At 41.2% G+C, this 12,473-nt stretch overlaps 1 protein-coding gene across 6 annotated transcripts in view; it reads right to left on the bottom strand.

Annotated features, from left to right (window-relative positions):
• Nucleotides 1-1,105: 1,105 nt before the first annotated feature.
• kat6b (K(lysine) acetyltransferase 6B) overlaps nt 1,106-12,473 on the bottom strand; it is a 43,933-nt gene continuing 32,565 nt past the window's right edge. For 5 of the 6 annotated variants that reach the window (XM_079855160.1, XM_079855165.1, XM_079855161.1 and 2 more), the window contains exons 11-17: nt 12,219-12,380; nt 11,866-11,959; nt 8,709-8,940; nt 8,345-8,501; nt 6,867-7,136; nt 5,895-6,174; nt 1,106-5,797 (exon numbers count right to left, since the gene is read on the bottom strand). In XM_079855160.1, coding sequence (XP_079711286.1) covers nt 3,168-5,797; nt 5,895-6,174; nt 6,867-7,136; nt 8,345-8,501; nt 8,709-8,940; nt 11,866-11,959; nt 12,219-12,380 — 3,825 coding nt within the window. In that variant the 3' untranslated portion in view covers nt 1,106-3,167. The remainder of the gene's footprint in view (nt 5,798-5,894; nt 6,175-6,866; nt 7,137-8,344; nt 8,502-8,708; nt 8,941-11,865; nt 11,960-12,218; nt 12,381-12,473) is intronic. The other variant, XM_079855164.1, reaches the window with a different exon arrangement.

Genomic DNA, 12,473 nt, shown 5'->3' with positions numbered 1-12,473 from the left:
AACCTATTTGCATCATCTACTGAAATGTGTTTGGACAGTATTTAAGTAGTCACATCAGTATAATCATGCATTCTTACAATCAAGTTAAGATGAAAACACAAGTCTTCAGGCTGAACCACTAGACTGCAGATAAAAAAGAAGCTTTGACAGCTTAGTTTACAGGTCCCTTATTAGCTGCATTAAAACCATTAACAGGCACAAGACAAACACATTAAAACAAGACAAATGTTAAATGACGTTTCTTTTTTCCTTTCTCTCCAAGGAATAAGATTCATATTGTTCAACAATGGGAATTGAAAATTAAGATGGCATCCAAAGAACACTTACACCAGTGAAGATTCATTCAGAAAGTGACTGTACATGAGCATTTGTGGAAGAACTGGAGGAATGGCTTTGGCCAAGATCAGGAGCTGAATGTATAGTAGTTAGATCTGATCCATACCTAAATTAGTAAAAAAAAGAAAAAGCTACTATATCAAAGGTACTATGTCAAAAAGATTAACGTGTAAAAGGTTTACCTGAGGTTAAGTGAGGTTCAATTATTTGCTTCGACTTTAGACGGATTGCAACCATCTTGAAAAACAAGGTACAAAACGTTCTCAATGTGGCAGAGAGGGGACATGGAATAATGTTGCTAATGCTACCTAGGCTTGAACATTGATTACTATGGAGTGGAGGCAAGACTTCACTATTTTAAACCTCTCTGAGTTTCTCTCTGGAGCTCAATTTATTGACCATGCACTCAGCAAAGCATAAAGTAAGTAAAGAGAAACAGGGCACGTTAAATCTCTTTAGATAAGAGGGAAGTAACAGGCACTCTAGGACTCAATCAAGTGAGCCCTGTAGAATTCAAATGAGAGGCCCAAAAAGCAGAACTGATTGAGGCAAGTGTTACTGATGCAGATTCTCCATAGAGAGAACAGCGCCCTCTTGAAGATTAGTGCTGACCTATGAATTCATCACTAATATCAGTGATTGAGATACATTTTGATATGTGCCGATACAGTAAACTTATAAAAAATGGAAGGTGACCTGGAATTGAATAGGATTGTCATCTCTGTACTTCAGGCTAAAAACAACTAAGCATTTTTTTTTTTTTACCTTGAATTATAGGTTTCAAAATAATGCTGATGGTACAGCGACTTCTAAGGCAAATGGCTTCGGTTTCTTTCCCACAACAGTCTCGTCTCAGGATAGCATCAAATAAATACATCTCATGGCAGGTAAGCTTTGAAATTTTGCTCTGCTATAGGTCTCTCTGCTCTGATGGTCTATACTGTCAAATATATATTATGTGCAACATGGCCTATCATGTCACTAACATTTCATTACACATAAACATTCAAATGCTTTTAAAATCATTTAGTTTGTCAACAAATGCACATGTATTGTACAGCTATCCACAGCAATTACGACAGCAGTATATTTACAACAGTGAATTCCACTGTCGTAACACAAAACTACATACAGTTGCTTTAAATCCAATTAGTTCAACATTTAAGGCATGGTTTAAGTTTATTGATAAAGCATAAGGAAATATGCAGCAATTTCTTTGACACACAGCCAGGATGTTGTTTAGCTACGTGGTTTCTGGGTATTTAATGATTAGTAATGTTTGCACAGCAGAATAAAAATAAAACCTTTTGCTAGAAAAATTAAATATTTGTGCTTTACATAGTGTACTAGAGCCAAAGACTATATGTGTTCATTTATTGCTATGAGGCTTTGTGTACAGTTGAATTAGTGTCTTCCAGCTAAATTTGCCCATCCTCTACAGTCAAAAGCACCTGTTTCTCTATTCAGCAGTCTCTGCACTTAAGATCGTTTCCAACCATGACAGTGCATCTGGAATAGATCCTTTCAAGAAAAGTATAAATCACGATAAGCTTGAGATCATGAGAGCATGAAAACAGAGTCCATACACACTTTTAAGTCTGTCAGTGGCTCATCATAATTTATTTTCTGCTAAAATGTACAGCATTTAAGTGACCGACTAAAAAGGTAACTCATAAATACAGGACTGTTGCTCTGTTAATTAGTACAGTCAGGATATCCCTCTTACGTCAAACTGCCATTCTGTACAGGTACAAAGGCTACAAAATAAGCTATACAAACAGACACGATACAATTTACCTTTTTACATGCCATCTGTTTTGTCTATCAACAAGGCTACTGCTCTACATTTCAGTAAAATATAAATCAGATGTTTTATAAAGATAAAAAAAATCTACAGATGGAATGAAAATGTAAGTTTAAAGGCATTTCATAAAAGACCAACTTTGGAGTAAATTGACACTCATAATAATTTTGCAACTTTGCCCCATCTGAAATGTTTCTGTTTGCCCTTCCCCCTTGATTTAGATTTCTACATGTACAAATACTGACATTGACTGTTCTTTGCTATTGTGACAGAAATTGCTTTAAATTGTATAAAAACAGAAAGCTGCCTCAGGTAAAGAAACTTGTTATAAAGTAACAAATTATACACAATTAGCAATAGAACCTTCCAAGCCGAACATGACGATTTTTTTCAAATCTTTACAGTATTAGAATCAACAAAAATAGAGTTTAATTTTTCCTTCCATACGAGGGAAACCTAACCAAGGCCATACATTTAATATAAAATTGCTTGCTATTAAGCACAACACTGTACAGTACTACTTTGATGCACTGTCACTAACAAAGACGTTATAGCATGCTAAGTATAACCTTACATTTAAAAAAATATAAAAGTAGATTTACAATAATTTAAATAATATGAAGGCATGAGTACAGACTTACATATATAACCTTGCGATTGCTAAAGGTACATTGAAAAGGCTCTTTTGTCCAAAAACATACAATGCAGGCACATTTAAAGGTTCCATAATGCAGGTTCCAACTTAAAGAAAATGTAACCTCCATTCAACTGCAATGCAGTTCAGGGGAGATTTATGCTTACACAATGTTACATTTTAAATCTTATGCTGTAAGGCTTCCCATAAATAGGGGAAAAAAGCTAAAATTTAGCCAATAAACAAAACTTTTTTTGCATTCTTACCAAGTGCTGGTTCTTTTAGAAAGATCCATAAAAGCGAACATTAACCATGAAAATAAGAACAAACTAAATACCTCAAGTCAACTAGCTGACTTTGCAACATCATGACCCTTTACTTTTAGGTCGTTGATTATCGTCTCATATAAGGCCCGTTTAAGGGTTGTTTGGACATGCCAGTATTCACATAACCATGATGACCTGCTGGGCTGTACATCATATTGCCATGGGGAGGAGCCTGCATGGGCTGCTGTGGGTAAGGCTGGGTACCCATCATGCCCATCTGCATAGAGTACTGTGGAGATTGATTCATATAGGTAGGATTGCCATGGTAGCCACCGTTCATCATAGGCTGCGTCACTCTGTAAGTGTTCATCGCCATATTGACGTTCACGTTCATCGAGTTGACGTTGTATGCTGGAGCGGGCATGAGGTTTACCCCCATGTTCATCCGCGATGGCATAGCCAGCGTCCTCCCAGGAGCCTGCATGGCTACGGTCTGAGGACCCCTACCATACATCTGCTGCTGGTGGTGGGGCGGCAGAGGGGCCGATTTGGAGCGGATGGACATAGGGTGATGATGGTGATTCTTAGGGGCCATTTGCGTTTGCAGTCTCTGAGATGGGGCCAGGTTCATGTTGGGTGTACCCATGTTGCGCTGCAGCATCATGGGCGGTGGAGTCATATTGGGCGGAGGAGTCACAGTAGCCTGCGACTGAGGACCTCCACCGGGTTGCGACAGAGAAACCAGCGCAGGATTGTGAGGACCGAGCTGCGAGGACAACGAGCCGCTGTTATTTGCATAGGATGAGATGGAGTGCGAGGCAGAATGGCTGAAGGGCAAGGAGTGGTCCATGATGGTATTGGTGAGTTGCTGTAGCTTATGCAGGCTGAATGTAGCTGATGGTTGACTATAGTGTCCACCTCCATACTCTCCCTGGCTCATTCGGTCATACAGACCCAGGTTGCTAGAGGGGTTGTTGGATTCTGGGATGTCGGACAGCTGCATGGGTGGAGCGAAGCTGGCCGGCATGGAGCAGTGTGACAAAGGTTGCTGGTACTGGTGTTGTGGGTGTTGGTGATGTTGATGGTGCGGATGATGCTGGTGATGGCTGTGGTGGTGACTGTGGCTATGCCCGTGTCCATGCCCATGGCTGTGCCCATGTCCGTGCGGATGGCTGGGCTGCCTCTCCGGCACACAGCCTTGCGGAGACTTCACACTGCATCCCTGAGGGGAGCTCATGCTGGTTTGCTGGAGCATGCTGCAAGCGCCAGTATTGTTCACCACAGGACCGGCCATCTGCTGGGACACAGCACAGCTGCTCTGACTGTGGCTGCCACCGGAGGAGAGGTTGCCATAGGAACAGCTGCTCTGGGAGGAGGCGCCTGCTCCTGCTCCCGTGCCACAAATGCTGTTACCCAGCGTGGAGTCATAACTGCTGGGATTCTCGTAATTCTCAGTGGTACTCTCAATGCTACCTAGGTCACTGAAGCCACTGTCCACCACCTGCTGAGAATGGTCCGACACCGAGGGCACATCCATTATTGGGCTGGTTTCCATGTTGTTATGAAGCGAGTGCACCGAGACGGTGCCCTGATCGGGGCTGATCTGCGTGTAACCGCTTTCTAAAATGGACACCGCTGGACTATTGACTGATCGTACAGATTGGCTTGGGTGAGAATGGACAGATGACAGAGGGCTGCTGTGATCTGACTGCTGGCAGTCATCCACGGGAGTCATCTGAGGGCTCTGCTCGACGTGAACATACCGCTGTAGGCTGTGGCAGGCCTCTTGAGTCTCCACACAGTCCTGAAAGTGCCTCTCTTGCTCAGATTCTTGAGTGAGAGACTGCACAGCTTGAGCAGTCTCCATGTCAAGCTCAGGGCAAATGTTATGGTCCTCTTTTATTGCCGGAGTCAACGGGCCCATATGCTTTTCTTCAGGCCTCTGACTGTTATCCTCTTCCTCGGTTTCCGAGTCTGGAGGATGATCTGAGTCCACAGTGTCTCCCTGTTGCATGCCCAAGCTCACAAGAGTGCTTTCAGATGGAAGCTCCTCAGAGCAATGAGGCGGTGGCTCCATGGGGCTCGGCTGCACTTCAGGATTTTTATTATTATTAATAGTTGAAACTTGCTCTGGGTCTTCAGTAAGCTCTTTTTCTGTTTGTGGCACTGGGTCCTCTATTCTTTGTTCATGGCTATCATCTTCATCATCTGCATCGTGATCATCCACATGAGATTGTTCTGGCTCTTCGTCCTCTTCCTCTTCCTCGTCTCGTTCACCCGAACCCTTACCAACCCTGCCTTCTGGTTCACCCTCTGGCTTCAGGTCCTTGACCTCCTCTGCATTTAGAGTTGACTGTTCAGCAACATCTATTGGACCTGATGTGGTCTCATTGGTCTCATCAGCAGAGGGAGAATTTTCCACCGTGTCAGACTTGTCTGTCGACTCATCTTCATTTAGTTTGTGAGACACTGGTGGCTCTGGACTGTGGGGCTCTGAAATGCAGGTGTCCAGTTCTGTGTCCTCTGGCCTGGGCTCTCTGAAGGACTCAGATGGTTCTGAGAATGAGGCAGGGCTGGCATCCTGCTCCTCCTCTTGCTCCTGCTCCACTGTGACCATTGGTGTCTCAGGCGGTGTATAGAGGTTGAGCTTAAAGCCCATTTTGCGCTCCTTTAGTCTCCATTTGGGAGGGCCTCGTTTGACACCTTTGGGCCAGCCTTTCTTCCGTTTTACAGGTCGAGGATTGTCCTTTTTTACTGCTTCAGAAAAACCACAAAAAAAAGGTTACATATTAATTTATCTTTCAATTATGCAACAAAAGCAGTATGCTGTACATGTTAACATGTATGGCTTTACCTTCCACATTCCCTCCTTTAGATTGATTTGAGTGATTGTCATCTCCATGTCTCCTTGGCCTTCCAGGCCGACGCACGGCCACTCTCTGGTTTTTCTCCTCTTCCTCTTCCTCATCCTCGCTGTCACCCCTCCTGCTGGGCTGTGGCAGAGGACTTTCTACATCAGAGTTTTCGAATGGCTCATCTAGCACCTCTGTTCTCTCCGAGATGGTTTCGGTCGTGACACTGCTGTTGATTCGCGTTCTTCTCCTCCCTCTCTTCCGTCGCAGATTTGATGCCCGCTATAAAAAAAAATACATTTAAGGGGGCTACTTGCTTAGCAGAGAAGTGCATATTGTATGTTTGAGAACAACTTGCGCTTGAGAATGGAATAAATACAGGGAGATGTCAAAGACTGTTAGACTTAACAACTGTCATAGCAAGACTTGGCCACTTTTTTGTTAAATTGTCCCTGGTGCCCTTTAATCCAAAAAGCATAGGTTTGGAGGAGACAGATACGGTCAAGGGTGATGCTAAACATAGGGAAATGTGGCTGCGTTGTGAATGGGTTGCTTCATGATCTAAATTCAAAAGCCCATCATTTAGACCACAGTGCCTACACCACAGGCCATTCATTTGGAAAGCTTAGCCTGCCCAAAACCCCAAATGAGAGTGTGCTGAATCAAGCTGACCGCAAGATCCTCACAACATACTCTCCCCCAGGCATTCTGGGATAGCAGTACCCCAGTGCAAATAATCTGCAAGATTACTTGGTGATACAGAATCAAAATTTCCCACACAAATCATGAAAGCAATATTACTTAATTATGGACTTAAGGACTGATGGAAATTTCTGAATGATGGAGTGTTTTGGATCTTTTTTCCATCCTACTAAATATGCTTCCTAAATGCTAAAGGATTTTCAATGTGAAGAGCCATGATACAAAGAGAACTAAATAAAAAAATGCACAAAACCAATGATTCTGATATTTACCTTTCGCTTGAGACCCTGCCCAGACTGGGACTTGATTGCACTGTCTTCATTACCGTCGTCGCCATCGTCATCATCATCATCATCATCCTCATCACTGCTGCTGTCTTCACTCACTTCAAAATCTTTCCCAGTGCTGTTTGCAAACAATGGGTCTGAGTATCTTCTGCTAAAGTTCTTGCACTTGGTTAGCGGAGGTCGTGTGCTGGTGTAGCCCATCCCCATAGTCAAATTCCTGATTGATGCACTACAGTTTGCACGACGATCTCTTGCCTGTTATTCCACAAAAACACAAATATGAGCTTATCTGAGCCACTTGTACAGGCTGAAGCCAAGCAGACAAATAACATCTCAGTTATCTACACTTTGCTTTTACAGTGCCCCTGCAGAGCAGAAATTGTCTCTTGATTAGCCATTGATCTCAGCAACATTTATTTTTAAGCAGATATGGAAGATTACATTTCATGGGACATTCAGAGGCATTAATAATACAGAGCTTTGATTTAGGTCACTCAGGAAGCTGGGTTACTGTTGGAAGTGCTTTCAGCTATCTCTGTGAACTCACCCTGAACTCCTGAAAGGGATAAATTTAGCTCACTTTTCACACAAGCATCAAATTGTAGCTAATAATGCAGAGCTGGGGAAGGAACGAGTTACCTATGCTCATCGTGATCTCCTTGATCTGCCTATTGAAAAGGTTTCAATTAAAAACAACCTCTGATTTTAGAGATGCCGACCAGAACAGTCTTACCAATTATGTACCAATTATCATCACCTTACCAATTACGTTTGAGTTCAGCATTATGCAAAAAGGTCAGGTTGTGTCAGAGGCCAAAAGGAAGACTAAAAGGGCATTTTACAAAATCTGCTGTGTCTGTACTGCAATATCTGCAGCAAACATTAACATAGCAGACAGAACACAGTCATTTGATGCAAGACAGCTGTAATAGTAAACTGGACTGCAAGTCACCCTGTGGAACATGCTGATCAAGCCTCTGTATATGCCAGGAAAACCACCTAGTTGTTTGTTGCATGTTTATATAAAGAAGGGTTACAGAAAATTTAATCACTATGGATTAAGCAAACATTTAAAAAAAAATGCAGACTTCTTTGAGCTCTTTCGACATTTGAAACTGTATAGGTATACCTATGTTGCTGCCATAATAGTCTGATCTGTTCTTTGTTTGTGGACGAGTAAACAAGAATGAATGATTTTCCTGGCAAACAAACCTGAAAGCTCTGAATATTAATCATTATTGAAAGCTTATCGTAGTGGCTGCAGGGTAAGGCAAAAATGTGATTTTACTTATAAATTTTTGAGCCAGTACAAACAAATAAATTTGTAATGTAGAATTTAATGAGAAATCCCTCAAAGTCTAGCTTTAAATATTAGAACACTGCAATGGACAGACAAACAATTAAAACAGAGTTCACTAAAAGCAGGTGTGTTAAGTCCCTGATCAAATCATCATTAAGCCTACCTGTGCCATAGCACTCTTCAGCTCCCCCGGTGGGCTTTTGCAGACTGAAACTGGAGTCCAGCACAGGCAGTCAGGGTCAACCTCATGAAGCCTTGGCTTCTCTCTCAGTCTATCCATGTGCTCCTCAATCAGCTGATATCTTCGGATGATTAGAAACCTAGACAAACATGTTAGGAAATGTATTCAAAATGCATATATCTTGTCTGATGTATGATAAATTGTAATTCAGTATTAATGCACATGCAAATAAAGCCAAAACTGTATTTACCCCCCAACCCCCACCCGTCCTTTAGAGATGATAAAGTACACTGAAAGCATGTGAGTGAATTGTCAGATTGACAGATACCACCTCAGTCAAACCCACCTGCCATCCTGGAAATCAATCATGTTGAGCTGCTGAAGTGTGGTGGCGATGTCATGTGGACACATGCCCGTGGCTCGGCTCATTCCCCTGATGCTGACACTCTTATCTGGGTGGTTGTGCAGGTACTCCAGTATGACACTTTTCCAATAAGCCAAGTAGGACAGACGACCCAGATCAGATAGAGGCTTCTCTGGGGAGCCAGCCTGGCCCTCTAGCCTGGAAAGTAAGTAACCTGGAAAGACAGGAAAAGAGACAAAGAGAGGAGAAAAGACAAGATTGTTTATGAGTATTGTTTTTAGATCGGGTTTGAGTGTCACTTGGACAAAACAAATCAGCACAATCAGAATTTATGAATGTGTTGTAATGTGTTTATGCAGCTTCATAAAGGCTAGAGGCATGATATTTGAATATTTTACATATAAACAAAATGCAAGCTTCTTATCAGAAAAAAACAGTTAATTTTAAAGGGGGGGTGAAATGCTATTTCATGCATACTGAGTTTTTTACACTGTTAAAGAGTTGGATTCCCATGCTAAACATGGACAAAGTTTCAAAAATTAAATTGTACGTTTGAAGGAGTATTTCTGTGCCAAAAATTGTCCTTCCGGTTTGTCACAAGTTTCGGAAAGTTTTTTTCGAGTATGGGCATGTGTGACGTCAGATGTAACGGAATTTCCTTATATGGGTCCTAAGGGCACTTCTCCGGTAAGATCGCGAGCGCGCGCGCACTCGTAGACCAGAGCAAGAGAGCGAAAGCAGTTCGCCATCAAAGCGCCCTGCTTTTGGGAAGCCAATGTCACCAAAGAAGTGTGTTTTTGGTTGCCAGGGCAAGACAACCCTGCACAGATTCCCAAAGAACCCAGCGTTAAGGCACCAGTGGATGGAGTTTGTTTTTCCTGAGCATAAACGGAGTTGTGTAGACTGTTTGTTCCCTGCATTTCGACGATGATTGTTTTATAAACAAAGCCCAGATCGACGGATTTGCAGATCGTCTAATGCTTAAGGATCGAGCAGTCACAATGATAAAGGTTCGCGGCCGTGCGTTGGAACCGGGACGGTGAGTAAAACTGTTGAACAAATGTCTCTGTGTGTTGTTACTAAGTTAGCTCGGCGCGTTAGCACAGCTTTAGCTCCGCCCACACGGCCCGCCTTCAGCCGCTCGGTTTTTTCCGGAAAGACTCGGTACAGCCTATCTTTCTTTTATAAATATAATAAAACTAAAGACTTTTTGGAGATATGAAGGATGCAATACTACTCTATAGGTACTCAAGATTAACAGCAGATTGAGTGAAAATGAGCATTTCACCCCCCCTTTAAGGAATTGAATGATTATGGCTTGGATTTTGATGGCTTAAGACTTAAAGGGATAGTTCACCCAAAAATGAAAATACTGTCATTAATTACTCACCATCATGTCGTTCCAAACCCATAAGTCTTTCGTTCATCTTCGGAATACAAATTAAGATCTTTTTGAGGAAATCCGAGAGCTTTCTATCCCTCCATAGACAGCTACGCAACTGACACTTTGATGAAAAAGTTCTTAAAGTAAAAATCGTAAAACTTATTCCATAATTTTCTGAGGAGACTCGATTGCTTTATATCAGGAATGGGCAACTTAGGTCCTGGAGGGCTACCGTCCTGCAGAGTTCAGCTGATAAAACCCCACCTGCCTGAAGCTTTCTAGTTACCCTGAAGACATTGACTAGCTTGTACAGGTGGGCTGGGTTGGAGCTAAACTCTGCAGGACATTGGCCCTCCAGGAACCCAAGATGCCCATCCCTGCTTTGTATGATGAACAGATTGAATTTAGGCTTTTATTCACATATAAACATTGATCAGCGAACATAAACAGAAGCTCAACGCACGAGAACAAACCTCTTGCGGACGCTCAAACATGCTGCGTAACACGAGAATGATCCTCATTGGTTCTCGCACGTTAAGCGAACATGCTTGAGCTTCCGTTTACCACAACTGATGTGTGAGTTGATGAATATGTGAATAAAACATTTTGATTGAATTTAGGCTTTTATATGTGAATAAAAGCCTAAATTCAATCTGTTCATCATATAAAGTCATTAACAGATTGAATTCGTGTCACTTCAGCTGTCGTCAATTTTGGACTAAACTTCAATAGTTTTATGATCTCTTTATGAACTTTTGCGTAAGCTGTCTTGGAGGGAGAGAAAGCTCTCAGATTTCATCAAAAATACCTTCATTTGTGTTCCGAAGTTGAACGAAAGTTTTACGGGTTTGGAACAACATGAGGGTGAGTAAATAATGACATAATTTTTATTTTTGAGTGAACTATCCCTTTAAGCTCTTGCCAAAGTTCTTGTGATGTCAATGTTACATTAAAAATACCAAAAATTTCAAACCAGCCCAGATGGCTGATAACCTGTATTTGTAGAGCAAACCCTGGTTCTATGAAAAACAACAAAAACAAAAAAAACACACTTTTTATAAAATAAAAATTTATAGTAAAAAAAAAAAAAAAAAAAAAAAAGTATATTTATATACTTATATAAAAAGTCTATATTAATAATAGCACCTATTGCCGCGGCTAACCAATGTGTTTTACAAAGCATCATAAAACAAACACGCAAACAACGATACAATATAATAAACAAATATTTTTGCTAATAGTTTAATTTAAATATGATTTCAATTTTAAAGTGCCTTTTAAGATGTATTAATTTGCAAAAATTAGTACACTGATGTGTTGTGATGCTTCACACACAACTCACAACTTTTGTATTGCTTAAAGTGAGAGCTGATTTTGTGTTTTCAACAGATGCATTAAAGTCAGAAGAGACCGAACAATTCCAGATTCTCTATTATAGTCTTTTGCATTAAAACAAAACATGCAAATGCTCTTCTGATTCTACACAGACAGCAAACTAAATCAAAACATTCACAAGCCAGCAAATGATATAATGCACTATATTCACTGTTTATAAAGACATGCAAACCCTCTTGATAACTAAAATGACAATGAAACAAGCACAACAAGCCATTCTTCCCATTTCATTATGACTGTCTAGTCTGAAACGGTTCTTCTTTTTCCTTTTATGCAGAGTACAGAAGCATCTGTTCATGATACAAACAATCTTATGCTCACATCTCATAAGACTTCCAAACCAGTTAATGAATAACTTACTGAAATCAATGAGAAATCTTCCAAATCCCTGCCTTTGGTACTGAGGCATGATCATTATGCAGGAGACATTGTACTTCTGCTGGCAAAGCTTTTCCTGTGGGAGAGAAAGAGAGAAAGATAGAGTGTGTCAGTGCACTGCCAACGCATGCAATTCACTGCACCTGCCGTTCTCCTGAAATGAACCAAACATAAGCACACAAAACCCTTCAAACATATTGCAGAAATGTTCAGATCCAAAAACGAGCACCATAAAATAAACCCATCTTTAACAACCCACTAAACAACCCGCTGTTACTCTGATTCCACTGTCATAGGATTAGATATTCTTAATAATATCCATGTAAGGGTAATACCTTTGAAAAGTATCCAACAAGATGACAACCCTTCTCATCATTCTGTGTCAGAACGTAGAAGAGAAACGGCTCAACGTCGTAATAGAGCGTCTTGTGGTCCAGAAAAAGCTTTGCAAGCAAACAAAGGTTTTGGCAAAAAATTTTGCTGATATTTCCATCAACCTAAAGCAAAGAGGAAAAGAAATGGTAAACCATTAGAGATTCAGATAGCCCATACAAGGGCAGTTCCAGCTAGTGGGGCACATGTAAAGATTA

Source organism: Squalius cephalus, assembly GCF_949319135.1.
Source record: "Squalius cephalus genome assembly, chromosome: 21".
In the NCBI taxonomy this organism is placed as follows: Eukaryota; Metazoa; Chordata; class Actinopteri; order Cypriniformes; family Leuciscidae; genus Squalius; species Squalius cephalus.
This window is presented reverse-complemented; position numbering and strand designations above follow the sequence as displayed.